The sequence below is a fragment of the Schistocerca cancellata genome, chromosome 6 (genome assembly GCF_023864275.1).
Source record: "Schistocerca cancellata isolate TAMUIC-IGC-003103 chromosome 6, iqSchCanc2.1, whole genome shotgun sequence".
In the NCBI taxonomy this organism is placed as follows: domain Eukaryota; kingdom Metazoa; phylum Arthropoda; class Insecta; order Orthoptera; family Acrididae; genus Schistocerca; species Schistocerca cancellata.
Genome location: NC_064631.1, coordinates 551,057,799 through 551,077,288, shown reverse-complemented (window position 1 = coordinate 551,077,288; position 19,490 = coordinate 551,057,799). Strand labels below are relative to the sequence as shown.

At 36.7% G+C, this 19,490-nt stretch overlaps 1 protein-coding gene across 2 annotated transcripts in view; it reads right to left on the bottom strand.

Annotated features, from left to right (window-relative positions):
* Positions 1 to 19,490, bottom strand: part of LOC126190848 (venom dipeptidyl peptidase 4-like) — a 290,630-nt gene that overhangs the window by 62,046 nt on the left and 209,094 nt on the right. For both annotated transcript variants that reach the window (XM_049931436.1, XM_049931435.1), the window contains exons 6-8: positions 12,674 to 12,882; positions 9,186 to 9,337; positions 8,938 to 9,050 (exon numbers count right to left, since the gene is read on the bottom strand). In XM_049931436.1, the coding sequence (XP_049787393.1) occupies positions 8,938 to 9,050; positions 9,186 to 9,337; positions 12,674 to 12,882 (474 nt within the window). The remainder of the gene's footprint in view (positions 1 to 8,937; positions 9,051 to 9,185; positions 9,338 to 12,673; positions 12,883 to 19,490) is intronic.

Sequence of the window (19,490 nt, the reverse complement as noted above, 5' to 3'; positions counted from 1 at the left end):
AGACTTTAGTGCACACATAGCATAATATTGACAACAAAATCTTGTTAGCAGCAAAGTATTTTTTGTCCATTTTCTAATCCAAATTAAGTACTAGTTTAAGAAATATTTATAATTCAAAGTGGACTATCTTGCTTCAGAATTGAAACCCAAAATTTTATGTGAACAGAGTTCTGAAAAAGATGATAATGCTTTGAAGAACAGGCTAACATGAAGCATTATATTTTACATTTCTCTGGTATGAGCCTTTCCTCACTCTAATCCTTGACGTGTGTAGTTCTTGTTTGTTTTTGCATCCTGTTTAATGACCTGTGCACTGTTCATGGTATGACAAAAGCTTTCCCTGAAGATTAAATAGTGCATACTGCTTTCTGTGAAACAGATAACAATTCGTGGCTGGGGATTTTAATCATACTGTGTTCACCAGATCTGGTTACTCAGCATCTGGTCCTCCAGCAATGATCTGCAGACTCACTTTGGAGTGATCTCTCAAGTGGTATGCAAGGAACATGACTGACACATCTTTGAGTTGAAGCCATAATGTATACAAGTCTTAGTGTAGCTTGTGGCATTTGGATTGAATGGTTTAACAGAATTAGAATTTTCTGCTATAAATCTTTTCATATTTACTTGAAACATCATCAATTTATTTCTAACATTGTTATGCAAAACACAAATTATATGTTTTTCTACCAACTCCTAAAGCTCAGCTCACAGTAGCACTGGAAGGTTGCCCTGTTTGTTGTTTGGTGATTTAGGTTGTGAAATTTCTTCAGACTTTAATGCACACATAGCATAATATTGACAACAAAATCTTGTTAGCAGCAAAGTATTTTTTGTACATTTTTCTAATCCAAATTAAGTACTAGTTTAAGAAATATTTATAATTCAAAGTGGACTATCTTGCTTCCGAATTGAAACCCAAAATGTTATGTGAACAGAGTTCTGAAAAAGATGATAATGCTTTGAAGAACAGGCTAACATGAAGGAGTCAGAAAGGAATGCCAGAGAGAGGTGGATGAAAAAATAAGAGAGTGGTACATTTCTAGATAGAATATATATGTTTATATTCTTTTTCATCTGGAGGCAAACATATTTACATATGGTTTGTTTGAAACTCCACATGTCAATCAACTGCACAAGGAGGAAGGAATGCGAATAATATCCAGAACTTCTTAATAAGTGGTCCTGCAAAAATTTGCGCGGTGAAAAAGCTGCATCCACGTGGTTCTGGAAAATCACCAGATCACTAGCAGAGAGGTTGCTGATGATGTCAGCATATTCTTTGGCTCTTGCCAAGCAATTTTTTCAGATGTTTTCAGCCATCAAATTTCCAACTGGTTTAATGTTGGTCATTACAGTTTCCTCTGCTGTGTCAATCACTTCATCTCAGAGTAGCACTTACACCTGTTGTTCTCAATTATTTCTGTATACATGCCACTCTCTGACTTCCACTACAAGTTTTGCTCTCAATAGCTTTCTCTGGTACCACAGAAGTTATTCTCTGATGGCTTGTCGCATGAGGTGTGATCACAAAGTAACAGAATTTTTTTAATTTTATGTGTTTTATATATCCGATTTTCAAACTTTTTATCTTTTTGGTACACATGTTACAGATGTACGTTTGCATTTCCAGAAGTTTTGAATTTGTAGCTTATTGCTGATAGTCAAAAAGGTTATACGTGTCATAATTCTGAACAAATATGGATAAAAGAATTTGCATTAAATTTTACTTGAAAAATGGAATAAAGTGCATCATTGGCTTTGAAATGTTGACTGTGGCTTTTGGTGCATCTACTATGAGTAAGACAAGAGTTTACAAGTGGTAAAAACATTTCAAATGGTTTGAGAAGACACTGAAGATGACTACTGCCCTGGACACACTATTACATCAATTACTGATGATAATGTGGAAAAAGTAAAGAAAATAGTTCTGGACAATCACCATAAGAGAGGTTGCTGATGATGTCAGCATATCCTTTGGCCCATGTCCAGCAGTTTTTCCAGATGTTTTGGGCATGAAACGTTAGCAGCAAAGTTTGTTTCAAAATTTTTGAATTTTAACCAAAAATGACATCACACAGATATCATTCAGGAATTGCTGAATTAAGTTGACAACAATCTAGAACTTTGAAGAAGGTTAAAAACGTACTCAAAACAGGGCATTCAGGTATGACATCAAAACCAAATATTGACAAGTTCAGTCTATGTCTACATCTACATCTATGTAGATAATCTGCAAGCCACCATATGGTGCACAGTGGAGAGTACCCTGTACCAGTACTAGTCATTTCCTTTCCTGTTCCACTTGCAAATAAAGTGAGGGAAAAGTGACTGTTTGTATGCCTCCATATGAGCCATAATTTCTTTTCTCTTATCTTCATGGTCCTTACGCGCAATGTGAGCTGGCAGCAGTAGAATCATTTGGCAGTCAGCTTCAAATGCCAGTTCTCTAAATTTTTTCGAGAGTTTTCCTTGAAAAGATCATCATCTCCTCTACAGTGATTTCCATTCAAGTTCCAAAAGCACCTCTCTAACACTTATGTGTTGTTCGAATCTACTGGTAATAAATCTAGCAGCTTTCCTGTGAATTGGTTTGGTGCTCTCCTTCCATCCAACCTGGTACATATCATAAACACTTGAGCAGGATTGAAGAACAGGTCACACCAGTGTTGTATATGCAGTCCCCTTTACAGATGAACCATACTTTTTTAAAATTGTCACAATAAACTGAAGTTGTCCATTTGACTTCCCTACCACAGTCCTCACATGCACATTCCATTTCATATCACTTTGAAATGTTACACACAGAAACTTAAATGACATCACTGTATCAAGCAGTACATAACTAATTCTGTATCCAAACATTACCAGTTTGTTTTTCCTACACATCCACGTCACATGTGAAGGTTTTTCTCACAGTTTTCTTTGATTATAATGGGACATTGGGTTAGTGCACCATGAGTTCTGACTTATGTTCATACAGTCAATAAGGAATAATGCATGGAAGTTATGTGCCATTTGCATGAAGTAATTCAAAGGGAACAAACAGAATTGGGGCAAAACCACTTGTGGAAATTGCATCGTGGAATGCTCCCACTCACACCTCAATGCTTGTTCATGATTTCATGGCAAAAAACAAAACTGTTATGTTGCCCAGCCACTGTGTTTGCCAGACTCAGATTTCTTTCTGTTCCAAAGGCTGAAGAGAACCGTGAAAGAATGTTGTTTTGCCATCATTAATTAGGTAAAAACAGGATTGCTGAAGGAGCTGAACACCATAATGAAAAGAGAGTTTCAGAAGTACTTCCAAGACTGGAAAAAGTGCTGGCACAAGTGAATTATATCTGAGGGGATTACTCTGAAGGGGACAAAGTTGATTTTGATAAATAATAAAAAAATTTTAAGTAAAGAAAAATTCCTGTTGTAACTTTTCAGGCTTTCCCAGCGAGATCTTGACATGTGGAAAAATCGGGTCTACTGCCAGATGTTTGTGTTGCTCTGGCACGATATTTCAACCATGTAACTTGTTGCCTTCTTCAGGTGCTACCTGAGACTGCCATATTGGAGGATCTTGTCCAGTAAGACCCTCCAATACGGCAGTCTCAGGTAGCACCTGAAGAAGGCAATGAGTTACGTGGCTTAAATATTGTGCCAGAGTGACACAAACATCAGGCAGTAGACCCGATTATTCCACATGTCAAAATTCCTGTTACTTTTAGATCACATCTTGTACATTTTGTCATCCTGTTCCTCCTCCTAATTAGTGTTTTCCTTATATTTCTTAACCCAACAATGTTGTGGAGCAGCCTCTCATCTCTTATCAATCTATTTCATTTTCAGCATCCTTCTAAATCACTATACTTTTATTCTCTTCTTTTCCAGTTTTCTCATAACAAGCTCATGCATTTGATCAAAAAACAATAAATCAATTCAAATCTTTTATTTTTTTCCCTTTCAGGCCCCTGACAGAAAACATGACAAATCTGAAACCATGTATTTATCTTTTCCATTTCTCTATTTTTCCCTTCTATTACTCATAAAACTTGTCTCAAACCACACAATGTCTTTAACTATATTAACGAAAACTTTTGTATTAATATTGCTGTGTATCATATGTCTTACTGACACATGTGAACTAGTGCCTTTTGCTACAATTAGGAGATGGGGATATGCTAGACATGGCCTACACCTGAATAGGAGAGGGAAAGTTACATTGGCTGAGCTTCTTCCAGATAATACGTGGGGGCTGCCATCAGACAAAGCAAGTTCCCTGTGATTAATGATGTCACAGAGGCACCTTTTTTTAGGACAGAATTGGGATTCAGGCACCCTGTTTTGAAAGAAATTAAAATAATGGAAGAGCCTCACAAAATGCTTAAGAACGCACAAATAAGTAGATTTGCTTTATTTCATCAAAATGTTAGAGGACTGCGTAATAAGGTAGAAGAGCTTCCCATCTGTTTGGAAAATTTAGAGAGCTCTGAAAAGATAGACACCTTGTGCCTATTTGAGCACCACATAACTACACTACATAAGTTACATGTGGCGTCGATAGGTCGTATCAACCACGATTAACATCACCTTTGGACTCTGATTGCTTGATTGCTCTGCTGAGCCTCCATGTTAGTTTTTAGTTATGTTTTGTATCGCAAGCTGTGTACACATATAAGACTTACTGCGAAATATATCTCTATGTGGAATTTAATGGGGATAGTTATTGCATTCAACCAATAATTGTATCCCGTTCCCATACATTATAACATTATTGCAGCTTACTCATGCAGAACTAATATGGCAAAAGGAGGAAATATACATATAATAAGACAGAATACAAGTTCAAAAATATTGAGACAAGTAAATTTTGTAGCAATCAGCATATAGAAAAGAATTAATACTGAAAAATAGTTCACTTTTAATGTAACTCCATGCAGACCCCTCTGGGAAATTTTGAACTCTTTATGAGGCCTCTGGATTCCTTACTTTGTCATCTGTCAGAAAGCAGCAAACAGTTAATAGTCTCTAGTGAACTTCAGTGTGATTTTCTAAAGCACACTGACAGGAAAAATTATCTGGAAACCTTATCTGTATCTGAAATCTACAATTTGATCCTCACAATTACCTTCTATTATTGGTGGATGAATACAGGAGGACTCAAACTGATAATGTTTTCTTTGGTGAAGCTCAAAACAAGAAAATAAGTGAAACTTCCTGGCAGATTAAAACTGTGTGCCCGACGGAGAGTCGAACTCGGGACCTTTGCCTTTCGCGGGCAAGTGCTCTACCATCTGAGCTACCGAAGCACGACTCACGCCCGGTCCTCACAGCTTTACTTCTGCCAGTATCTCGTCTCCTACCTTCCAAACTTTACAGAAGCTCTTCTGCGAACCTTGCAGAACTAGCACTCCTGAAAGAAAGGATACTGTGGAGACATGGCTTAGCCACAGCCTGGGGAATGTTTCCAGAATGAGATTTTCACTCTGCAGCGGAGTGTGCGCTGATATGAAACTTCCTGGCAGATTAAAACTGTGTGCCCGACCGAGACTCGAACTCGGGACCTTTGCCTTTCGCGGGCAAGTGCTCTACCATCTGAGTTACTGAAGCACGACTCACACCCGGTCCTCACAGCTTTACTTCTGCCAGTATCTCGTCTCCTACCTTCCAAACTTTACAGAAGCACTTCTGCGAACCTTGCAGAACTAGCACTCCTAAAAGAAAGGATACTGTGGAGACATGGCTTAGCCACAGCCTGGGGGATGTTTCCAGAATGAGATTTTCACTCTGCAGCGGAGTGTGCGCTGATATGAAACTTCCTGGAAGATTAAAACTGTGTGCCCGACCGAGACTCGAACTCGGGACCTTTGCCTTTCGCGGGCAAGTGCTCTACCATCTAGGAGACGAGATACTGGCAGAAGTAAAGCTGTGAGGACCGGGCGTGAGTCGTGCTTCGATAGCTCAGATGGTAGAGCACTTGCCCATGAAAAGCAAAGGTCCCGAGTTCGAGTCTCGGTCAGGCACACAGTTTTAATCTGCCAGGAAGTTTCATATCAGCGCACACTCCACTGCAGAGTGACAATCTCATTCTGGAAACATCCCCCAGGCTGTGGCTAAGCCATGTCTCCACAGTATCCTTTCTTTCAGGAGTGCTAGGTCTCCAAGGTTCACAGAAGAGCTTCTGTAAAGTTTGGAAGGTAGGAGACAAGATACTGGCAGAAGTAAAGCTGTGAGGACCGGGTGTTTGTCGTGCTTCAGTAGCTCAGATGGTAGAGCACTTGCCCGCGATAGGCAAAGGTCCCAAGTTCGAGTCTCAGTCGGGCACACAGTTTTAATCTGCCAGGAAGTTTCATATCAGCGCACACTCCGCTGCAGAGTGAAAATCTCATTCTGGAAGAAAATAAGTGTTTACCCAGTAACAAATGCTCTCTTTGATCATGATGCACAGTTAATTAAGGGAAATAACACAGTGCCTTACAGTAAAGATACGCCTTCATGGAAATTAGTTAGAATACAATACCTGTTAAAAAAATTTCGGAACATTCATAGTTTCATGCCAGTGGTGTGTTGGAGTGAATTGAGGTTGGCATCCCTGCACCCCACTGAAAGGACGAAAATTTGCAATGATACATGAGGTAAAAGAAGATTTGCAGATGGTGCTTCGTGTGATCCAGCAAGATGTGCACCAAGACTGCTTCCGGAAGTGGAAATGGCTTTGCAAGCAGTGTATTTCCAATAAAGTACTAAAGATTTGTTATTTGTTCCATAAAATAAGACTGGTCTTACCTGAAATATGTAATGCATCACTAACTCGTGGCATTTTTTCAGAGAGACTGGAACATGCCATTGTTAAACCACTCTTTAGGAGAAATGTCAATAATTATTGACCTTTTTCACTGCTGACATCATTCTACAATATCTTTGAGAGATGATGTATTCTAAAATAGTATCCCACCTTAGCAACAATAACATCCTCAAAAAATCACAGTTTGGGTTTCAGAAGAGTTGCTCTACTGAGATCACCACTTGCATGTTCACTCACCAAATTTTACAAGCATTAAGTAATAAAATAGCACCAGGTGGAATTTTCTGTGACCTATCTAAGACATCTGACTGTGTGAATCACAGAATCCTAGATAAATTGAAGTTTTTGGGATTGGTGGTACAGACAACGTATGGATAATGTCACATCTAACCAAAAGAATGCAGAAAGTTGTACTTAGTGTTTCAACCAATACAGTTTGGGGATGCAATTCTGACTGCGGAGAAACCACTTACAGGGTTCCCCAATGATCAATATTTGGTCCACTACTGTGCCTCACATATGTAAACAATCGTGTGTCTAGTATACAACAAGCAGAATTAGTTCTTTTTGCAGATGACACAAGTACTGTAATCAATCCAAGCATACATACAGAAACAGAAGAAATGGTAAACAATGTTCTTAAAAGCATCACTGACTGATTTCTGTGAATGGTTTCATCCTATATTTTAAAAAGACACAATATATTTAGTTTTCCACATCTAATGGTACTACACCAGTGATAAGTATAACACCTAGTGAGGAAATAATGCAGAAATTTGCACTTAGTAATTCAATGCTGACCAGAATTTAAATTGGAAAAAGCACATTTTGGAATTCCTAAAACAACTGAGTTCAACCACAATAGCACTTAGCACCATTGCAAATCTTGGGGAGAGCCAAATCACTAAGCTGACATATTTCGCATATAACCATTTGGTAGTGTCATATGGAATAATGTACTGGGGTAACTCATCTTTACGAAAGAGTCTTGATTGTTCAAAAATGTGCTGTAAGAATAATACATATCACTCACCAACGATCATCGTGTAGATATCTATTTATGGAGTTCAGCATTCTTACTACTGCTTCACAGTTTATTTATTCCTCGTGAAGTATTGGTTGTAAATAATCCACTACAGTTCAAAAGGAACAATGATGTACATAATTACAATACCAGAAGGAAAAATGACATTCATTACTCCACTTTAAGGCTGTCTTTAGCACAAAAAGGAGGTGCAAAATATTGCAACAAAAACTTTTGATCACTTACCTAGTGATATAAAATGTCTCACAGGTAGCAAAGTAAAATTTGAAAACAAACTGAAATGTTCTCCTTGGTTACTCCTTCTATTCTGTAGAAGAATTTCTATTATTGTAATTTGTAAATGTCTAAAAGTTGGAGGGTAAGAATTACTACCTCACATCTGTTTATTAAAATAAAATAAAATAAAAAATTACAAATATTCAGCTTGTAGCTATGTTTACAAATTAATTTTTGATGTGAATGTAAAATGACCATTCCACATCATTGCAATTTATCATGCAAAATGATCCATGGAACATTAACTAACTAAACACATCAGTGAGTTCACTCTATGTGCTGCACTCACTACCTATTATTCCATTTGTAAGATTGTTAAACATCCATTTTTATTGCAACTTCACTATTATTATTTAAGATAATAGTTGCCTTGCACAGAAGTAAAAAATTAAATAATAAGCAATTCATACGAGATGAGTACAGAAACCTTCGAAATGTGATGCTACAGGAAAATGCTGAATATTAGGTTGGTAGTCTGGATAACTGATGAGGAGGTACTGAACAGAATTTAGGAAAAAGAAGAGTTTATGGCACAATTTGACTAAAAGAAAGGATCAGGTGACAGGATACATCCTGAGGCATCAGGGAATTATCAATTTAGTAAAATGTGTAAACTTTGTAGAAAGCTATGAAAGTTTGACTACATTAAGCAGGGTTGAATGGACGTGGGTTTCAGTAATTACACAGAGATGAAGAGACTTGCACATTATTGCCTAGGTTGACTAGCTGAATCAAACCAGCCTTCGATCTGAGGCCACAGCAACAACAAAAACAGTATTATTATCATTATCATTATCGTGATCAACACTGAACATTTTACCTGTTTTCAAAATCCTGCGGGGGTAAAATAAGTTTTGAGTTGTCCAACGCATTTTTCATTGCCAAATCCAGATCAATTAGTTGTACAGAAACTTCAGGTATTGGTGTCCCAGGCTTTTGTGGCAAACAATCATGCAACAAGAAGTAGTTCAATGCACTTACAACATTTAGAAAGATTTATCAAAAACGAGTGATTGGACAGAAGTAGTTAAATATTTTGTAGTATACCAAACCAATTATATTTCCTACCTTTGGATAATGAATGTTAATCACTTCAGGGTATAAGCTTCCATACTGGATCACTGGCACGGTATGAACTAATGTATCATTGAAACTTGCATATGCCAGGGTTTTCCCATTTGGTGAGAACCACATAGCTTCATCCTTAGGGTACCAAATTGCTGAGAAATGCCAAGAAAGCTGATCTTTAATTTGCTGCATATACTCACCAATGTTTATATAAATTCCACACACCTGTTACCCAAATGGAAATAGTCTAAAAACCCCAGTTCCAAAAGAGCACACAAAGCCAACAAAATATAGCGTTTACATCAAATTATGATAAAAGAAGCAAATCAAAACTATAAGCTATAAAATACAGGCACCACTCATCTATGGCTGACTGATGTGTGGCACATTGAAACATACAACACGAAACAGTAATAACACTAGCTTTTGAGCTCCTGTTCTTTCTGTGGCAAAAATTCACACATTTACACACAAAACCATCAGACACACAAATGCACACATCTGTGGCTCTGGGATGTGTATTTGTGTGTATGTTTGTGTGAATGCAAACGCTTTTATTAGAGACAGTGCAATAACTCAAAAGCTAGTGCGAATTCTATTTTCTGTTGCATGTCTCTATGTGTCACACATCAATCAACTGTAGGTGAGCAGTTGCCTTTCCTTTATTTTACGTATCATTCCATTCACAAATGATTCAGTTGTTGTTAAACCTTTAAGCTATATCTTTCTTTTTAATTTAAGAGTGAAGAATATAAAAAATGGTATCAGAATGCAATTGACAGCACTCGAAGACATACATTTGATATTGAGAAGAGTGCTTTTTTTATTTTTGTGACTGATGTATCTTCTCTGCTGTAATTTCCCTTAGTAATTAAACAACAGTATGAAACACCTCAACATCCCTTGTTTGTCTGATGACTGATATCTATAAGTTGGTCTTACATGACACGATATCTTTTGAACAAAAAAACAAAATTGAAACTGAATGCCATAGAAGGATTTTCCAGTAAATGTATTACATTAAGTTCGCAGTGATCTATGAAGGTCATAAATAGCCACAAATTTACACCCTGAACTCTAATAAAAATTTTATTTACTTTATTAATAATGTGATTATCTATGTCCATTAAAAGAAGTGAGATGTTTTAAACAGAGAGATGTGCACCAATCAAACCAGTCACAGTTTACCCACAGTTCTTTTCAGCCTCTGTAACATAAATAAATTATAAGCCTACCAGTGATAGCCTTTGCAACAAACTGACAAACTACACAATCATTTTCATTGCCAACATATCTTATGCCAAGCAACAAGTGATATGAATCTCTGCAGCAGTATTTTTCCTAAAATGAACTTCCATGAGAAATTAAAACTTACTAATGAAATAAAACTCAGTGTCATCTCTGTAATTTGTGGGAAGTATTGCCCTGTCATTAAAATAATTATGTACAAAGTGTAACAAACTGATAACACCAAATTTGAGATATGGAGGTTCGTTTGAGAAACAAACTAGTATAGGCAGTCACATCCAGAAATGATGTTACAGAACACTGAGGTTGGAGGGACTTACATTTGTCACTTGACCACTCTTTTAACAACATATGTGGGTTTTGATGCTCCACAGTGTTGTAGTGATACATGCGATATCATGTACTGAATGCTGTCAGGCCTGTTGTGTGCAGTTCTGCTCATGGTCCATGTACAAATATATGTTAGCTGCTGGAGGGGTGCCCTGTCATCAGGCATTAGACCCTGTAACTTTGACATTCTTTAGCTTCATGAAATGATGTTTCTGGAGATGGGTTCAAACCCTGCACAACTTATTGAAGTTTCTTGGCATTGTGTTATTATGTTCTGTAGGTACAGAATAAACTTTCATCTTCAGCTAAGGAAAAGTACAAGCTGGCTTTAGGAGTGGCTGTAGCACAGTGACCTATTGACAGATTCTCAGCAAAGTTATAGAAAAAAGCAACAAATATCAGTTATCACTTGTATGGCATTTATGGTCTATGAGAACATATTCAACTCATTCACACTAAATCTGTGCTGGTAGCACTTAAGATCAAGAAATAGAATCTACCGAAAAGAATTCCTTGAGGGGTATATACTACAAGTTCTATCACTTGACTATGTTAAGAGAATGAAACTTTTCAGAACTGAGAAGGTTATCTCCATTTTACCAAGCATATTTTCTGCAGTCATTAAAGAGGTTTTCAAATCACTCAGCTGGGATGAAGAAGGACTCCATGTAAATGAATTTTACCTAACAAGCTTTGATTTGAAGAGCACATTATTTTATCTGCTTTGGATCCAGAAGAACTTCAGCAAAGCATGGAAGAATAACATAGCAAGTATGATAGTAAGCAAGAAGAATAAATACAGTAACACCAAAAAAATGTGTGTGATGCTAGCATAGTAAAGATTAATAATGAAGTTAGAGATACAGTTGATAAACTTGTATTGTTAGATTCAAAATGGTTCAAATGGCTCTAAGCCCTATGGCACTTAACATCTGAGGTCATCAGTACCCTAGAGTTAGAACTACTTAAACCTAACTAACCTAAGGACATCACACACATCCATGCCCGAGTCAGGATTCCAACCTGCGACCATAGCAGCAGCGCAGTTCCGGACTGAAGTGCCTAGAACCGCTCAGCCACAGTGTCCGGCTATTGGATTGTTAGGAAAACTGAAAACAACAAGTAGATGGGAACTTAAAGAAATAAATAGGAGGATAAAAATGTCGTAGAAGCTCATCTGATAAACTGGATGCTGTCCCCAGAAGTAAATTCCTAACATGCTCTAAATGTAAAAAACTGTAACCAAAGTATAATGTTAGTACTAAATTCTGGAAGTGAAATATGGACTTAAAAAACCAGCCCAAAAGATGGAGGCTGCCAAATAGATCAAGGAAAAATGTATGTTGGGCATAAGAAGAAGGAACAGGCAGACAAAAAAATGGATAAGAGTAGAGATGGGGTTCAGGGATGATAGTGACTTTCAAAAAAACTGAAATGGAGATGGACATGCCATATAACAACACAAAATAATGGGAGATGAACTAAGAAGATTGTCTGTTAGATGCATCATGATAAGAAAAGACATAAAGGACACCCTAACAGAAGATGAACTGACGACATAAACAAACAAGCAGAAAAACTTGGGATGGGAAAAGATGAAAATCATAACATGTGGATAAATCTGGGAAAAGGCCAAAATCTAACAGTGAGTAATACATGGTTGATGATATATATATAAACATGAGAGCACTTATTAAGGTGAGAATAGTTAATTATCACAGTAACTGAGCTGATATCTGCCTGATGTGACAAGTGAATCTAGGTTTAAGTCTTGGTCCTTGCACAAACTTTCAGTCATCACTTCAGGTACAATCCATGTTGTTCATAGTTCTCTTTCAAGCTTTGATCAACAGAAAACAACAAAGAAATGAAAAAATAAAAATAAAAACAATAATTACTTTATTTCTTACCCAAGTAATTTGAATCTGGTACACCATTGTACACAACATGTGGAATACCAGTTTGAGTAAGCTTGTAATCTTCTGAGTCCACAGTTTGTCTATAATATATATTATTATGATAAACATATGCAAGTCCATTTCCTACTGGTGCCCACACAACTAGATTTAGCAAATGCCTATCCTCATTCTTCTCCATACTCAGTAGTGGATAGCTTTCCCTGGAAAAAAAGTAGTTATTTTCAGTTTTAGGACTAAAAGTTATGTTCCTCTTTGCACACACAACTATAAACAATATTGTTAACTGACCAATTGTCTGTTCTAATATAGTGAAAAAAATTGCACTAAAGTTACATTCATACTATGTGAGGCCCACTAATTACTTAGAAGAAAGTATAAGTTGTCACACTAGCACTATCATTTACTCTATCTACTTCAACAGCATGTGATGAATCAAGAAAAAAACCAGCAGATTTAGCGTATGCCTTACATTAACTGTTTTAAAGATATCTGGGCGAGTAACATACAATTGCATGGAAAATGTTTGTATACATATGATTAGATCCTGAATTTCATGTCTCTGTTTATGCACTCTCTGGTGTGGAAAATTTAGAGAATTGCAATACCATCACAAGAGTTTAACAAGTTAACAGTAGAGTGCTACCATTTCTCAGTATATACAGTAAACTGAATCTGGTGGGATTCTATGCATTTGGGAAATCCTGACTGAGGACAAGTAAGAATATGTCCTAGATCTGTTAATCTGTCAGTGAGAGGGGCATTAGCTGGCAGGCAATTACTGAAATAAGTTTCATGATGACATCAAATGTGTCAGGTATGCAGTGATGGAGACTGGGAAAGTTCAGCGAGAAACAGAACACTACGCACAAAAACATGGGTTGAAAACTTTTTTAATGAATTTGCCCCAACTATTTTTGAATGCTTAGCTAAAGTTTCATTATTTGTTAGGTATGCAGTGATGTGTAGACATAAAAACATGTTTATTTGTATTTTCTTCAAATTATCATTCATAGCAAGTGAAATGAACCGATAAAACAGCAATAAAGATCATCTTTGCAACTTTTACATGGGTGTTCAATAAATATTGCAATACATTTTTTCTCAGCCAGTTTTGGTTAAAAGAATTGTAATTTTATTAGCAATGTCCTTAAACATTCCTATACCATCTCACATTATTTCTGGTAAATCCCTGTAGACAGCAGTACTATAACAAGTCTTCAGAGGGTATCTGCAACTGAGGTGTGTTCAGACAAAGAGCAATTATTAAACTTCTTTTGGCAGAAAACCAGACCATCACAAATATACACAGGCAACTACAGAATGCCTACAGACACCGGGCAGTGGATAAAAACATGGTAAGTTGCTGGGCGAAATGTCTGTCACCAGCAAAATGAGGAGAACAGAACCTGGCTGATCTCACATGTGCAGACGGGCTGCACACAGCTGTGATGCCTGCGGTGTTGTTCAATGTAATAGATGAATAACAATTACACAACTCAGTGCTCAACTTGACGTGCCTGTTGGTAGTGTTGACACACTTGGCATGCCCATAGGTTGATATGCAGTAGGCTCCTTGAAGCCTAACTAAAGAATACAAAGAAGAAAGAAGGAATATCTTTGCCAAATTGCTTGAGTCCAATGAGGCTGTTCATGATGATTTCTTGTCAAACATTGCCAGAGGCAATGAAACAGAACTCAAGGCATATAATCCAATGTCTTATATTGCACAGTGACTCAACTGCCAGAAAGCTGGACAATGAAAAACTGTTAATATTGATATTTTTTTTTTTTTTTTTTAAATTTTGACTAAAGTTCAGTCTTGATCACGCCATTTATGTTTATTGTGATCAAGACTGAACTTTAGTCAAAATATAATAATCTATTGATCACTGTATTCCAAAAATGTTTACCAAAATTGTTAATATCGAAACAAAATCTTTATGTACCGTGTTTGGCCCAGTGAAAGATGCACATGGCTGGAAAAGAAGGAAGAACCAGGAACTTTATGAACTGATGTGATAGTCAAACATTGTATAGTAAATTAAGTCAAGAAGATCACAAGGAAAATGTCTGCTTAGATGACCCAGGAAGCAACGATTGGACAAAATCAAGAAAGACCTATGACAGCTAGAGATTGAATCAAACTCATAAAAGCTGGAAAAGTTTAAGTTAATTTGACTTTCAATTACTACAAACCACAGCTCTCTCTCTCTCTCTCTCTCTCTCTCTCTCTCTGTGTGTGTGTGTGTGTGTGTGTGTGTGTGTGTGTGTGTGTGTGTGAGCACATGCACATACGTGCATACTCCTAACCCAAAACTCCTATGTGCCTCAACACCTAGAGACTGTGACCACGTGCATGTGAGTTGCATTTGCATGAATAGGTGTGTGTGTGTGTGTGTGTGTGTGTGTGTGTGTGTGTGTGTGTGTGTCTGTGTGAATTTTTTCCACTGTTTAGTTATTATAGTAAGTTTTTTACGAAATAATAACATTAAGTAATATTCATAAGTTAAGACTTTTCAAAAATACATAGGGGTGAAATTTTCAATGAGCAAACAACTGTATGTTTCTAGAGTGAGTTACCTCACTTAACTCTTCATTTTCCTCTTTTCATAAAACATTTTACTTTTCTCAAGACCATTTGAAAAGGTATTTACATTCAAAAGGTTCACATTCCAGGATTTTCAAATCTTAAATACAGTAATTATCATTTCCAAAATTCAGTAAGATAATTTTGCAGCATGGATTTTTTTTATTCCAAAATTTCCCACTTCTATTAAAAGCACTTGTTAGTTTGCTAATTATTCAATTTGAAACAAATGTTTTTTGGCAGTTTTTGGTGGGTGCTGTGAATCCCTTCAGAAGCAGAAATTATTTACATAAAACAGTACCTCTAATTTTGGTATTTTTCTGGAAATACAGGTTGTAGTTAAACAGACTACCTGTTTTGCTTATTATAATTTTGTAGACCCTCTTATTTTGTTCTCTGTTATGCTAATAATTAAAATATAACAACAAATTGTGATGTTTAATTTTACATGCATGCAGGACAATGCTCCAGTCAATCCACAGTTAGTTGTTGAATTGTATATTTCCTTGTGAATCAGAAACAAGTTAGCAATAATATGTTGTTGGTATTAAAGTCAGTCTGCAGTTAGCTACTTAACTGCAAACAACAGACAATAAGTTATTTCATGTTCGGGTATACAGTGAGAATAGATACTATGTGCAGTGACTAAGTAATTACAAGTAATTTCATGCTGTTTGTTCACTTTCACTCAGGATAGCAGTGAATCTTATCACCGATATCCCTAAACAATATTTTAGGGCTACTCCTAAACTCTTTTTTTTAATATCCATCACTGCTTCTTCAATGTACACCCTGAGCAGTAGTGGTTAAAAACTGCATACCTGTCTTGCATCCTTTTTAATCTGGGCACTTTGTTCTAGATCCTCAGTTCTCATTGTTCTCTCTTGACTTTTGTACATACTGTATATTATCACTTTTTCCACTTTAGCTTACAACTATTTTTCTCATAGATTTGAACATTTTGCACCATTTTACATTACCAAACACTTTTTCTAGGTCAAGAAATCCTATGAACATGTCTTTATCTTTTGTTTGTTTGTCCCTTTTCTGTGATTACCCATTACAGAGGTGTCCATTCCTCTTCAACTGAATCACCTACTGTGATCTTCATTATCAAAGTATTTACAGCTTTAAAGAACTTCAAATGTACTTCATTATTCAGTAGTACTTCAGTAATCCACTTCTTTCCATACTGATTCTTCCAGAAGAATCTCATACTTACACCTACTCATTATTATTACTACAGTGTGATTTGAATCTGTATCTGTTCATGGTAACTTTGCATTCTGATTTTGGAAAATCTGTCTTGCTATGATGTAATCCATTTGGAATCTTCCTGTGTCTTCAGACAATTTCCAAGTATGCCTCTTCCACTTGAGATTTTTGAGAAATCTATAAACTATTAGAGACTGAAATTTATTGCAGAACTCTATTAGTCTTTTTTTTTCTCTGATTATTTCTACTGAGCCCACATTTTCCAGTAGCTCTTTCTTCTGTTCTCTCCCCTACTGCTGATTTCCTCCTCTACTCTTGTGTTCCGCTCCCCCATGATTATTCGACTTCATCTCCTGTATTACCATTCATTGTCCTCATATACTTTCTCTATCTACTGCTTGTGATGTCAGGATGTTGTTGGTGTTAGTTTGAGAATTCTGATGAGAATTATCTTACCACAGACTGTTCATAGTAACTCACTCTGTCTTTCCTTCCTACCCATGACAAAGCCTACTCCCATTCAACCAGTTCCTGCTGCTGTTGGTATACATATTTATTCAGTAGTTGGTTAACTATTTTCTAAATTTGAGCCACAGATCTTCTACATGCTACCGCCCACAGCTGAATGTTTGAAGGTCCTTGCTGAGATATGACACTAACACCTATTTGTCTAGTTAAAGGAACATATAAAATCTTTCCACTTGTTTTGCTTGCCTTCTGAATTTGGGTAACCATCGTTTCTACAGTTTCCTCATGGTCACTGATACGTTATTCAGCATGGAAAGCCTCTACATATACTTACTTTGAAGTGCATGGAAGAGGATACTTCCTATTGTACTATGTATAAGGGTTTTTTCTAATTTACTTTGCATATGGAGTTCAGGAAGAATGACTGCTTATACGGCTCTATACACGAGGTAATTAGTCTGACCTTGTTTAGTCCTATGTTACTGTTGTGGTCTTCATTCCAGAGACTGGTTTGATGCAGCCCTCCGTGCTACTCTATCCTGTACAAGCTTCTTCATCTCCAAGTAACTACTGCAATCTATATCCTTCTGAATCTGCTTAGTGTATTCACCTCTTGGTCTCCCTCTATGGTTTTTACCCTCCAAGCTGCCCTCCAATACTAAATTGGTGATCCCTTGATGCCTCAGAATGAGTCCTATGAACTGATCCCTTCTTCTAGTCAAGTTGTGTCACAAATTCCTCTTTTCTTCAATTCTATTCAGTACCTCCTTATTAATTACATGATCTACCCATCTAATCTTCTTCATCTCCAAGTAACTACTGCAATCTATATCCTTCTGAATCTGCTTAGTGTATTCACCTCTTGGTCTCCCTCTATGGTTTTTACCCTCCAAGCTGCCCTCCAATACTAAATTGGTGATCCCTTGATGCCTCAGAATGAGTCCTATGAACTGATCCCTTCTTCTAGTCAAGTTGTGTCACAAATTCCTCTTTTCTTCAATTCTATTCAGTACCTCCTTATTAATTACATGATCTACCCATCTAATCTTCAGCATTATTCTGTAACACCACATTTAAAAAGCTTCTGTCCTCTTCTTGTATAAACTAGTTATTGTCCATGTTTCACTTCCATACATGGCTACACTCCATACAAATATGTTCAGAAATGACCTTCTGACACTTAAATCTATACTTGATGTTAACAAATTTCTCTTTTTCAGAAACACTTTCCTTGCCATTGCCAGACTAAATTTTATATCCTCTCTACTTTAACCATCATAAGTTATTTTGCTCCCCAAATAGCAAAACTCATCTACTACTTACAAAATTACAATGTCGTCAGGAAACCTCAAAGTTTTTATTTCTTCTCCATGAATTTTAATACCTACTCCAAATTTTTCTTTTGTTTCCTTTACTGCTTGTTCTATATACAGACTGAATAAGATCAGGGATAGGCTAAAAACCTGTCTCAGTCCATTCTCAACCACTGCTTCCCTTTCATGCTCCCCGACTCTTATAACCGCCATCTGGTTTCTGTACAAATTGTTAATAGCCTTTTGCCCCCTGTATTTATACCTTCCACCTTCAGAATTTGAGAGAGAGTATTCCAGTTGACATTGTCAAAAGCTTTTACTAAGTCTGCAAATTCTAGAAACATAGGTTTGCCTTTCCTTATTCTATCTTCTAAAATAAATCATAGGGTCAGTATTGCCTCACGTGTTCCAATATTTCTATGGAATACAAACAGATCTTCCACGAGGTAGGCTTCTACCAGTTTTTCCTTTTGTTTGTAAAGAATTTGTGTTAGTATTTTGCAACCATGACTTATTAAATTGAGAGTTCACTAATTTTCACACTGTCAACACATGCTTTCTTTGGGATTGGAATTATTATATTCTTCTTAAAGTCTGATGGTATTTTGCCCGTCTCATACATCTTGTTCGCCAAGTGTACAGTTTTATCAGAGCTGGCTCTCCTTAGGCTGTCATTAGTTCTAATGGAATGTTGTCTACTCTCAGGGTCTTGTTTCAAATTAGGTCTTTCAGTGCTCTGTCAGATTCGTCATGCAGTATCATATCTTTCATTTCATCTTCATCTACGTCCTCTTCCATTTCCATAATATCGCCCTAAAGTACATCACCCTTGTATAGATCCTCTAGATACTCCTTCCATCTTTCTGCTTTCCTTTCTTTGCTTAGAACCATTTTGCACTTCTTGTTGATCTCATTTTTTGAAACATTTGTGTTCCTTTTTGCCTACTTCATTTACTGCATTTTTATATTTTCTCCTTTCATCAGTGAAGTTCAATATCTCTTCTGTTACCCAAGGATTCCTACTAGCCCTCGTCTTTTTACCTACTTGATCCTCTGCTGCCTTTACTAGTCCATCTCTCGAAGCTAACCATTCTTCTTCTACTATATTTCTTGTCAATCATTCCCTAATGCTCTCTCTGAAACTTTCTACAACCTCTGGTTCTTTCAGTTTATCCAGATTCCATGTCCTTAGATTCCCACCTTTTCGCAGTTCCTTCAGTTTTAA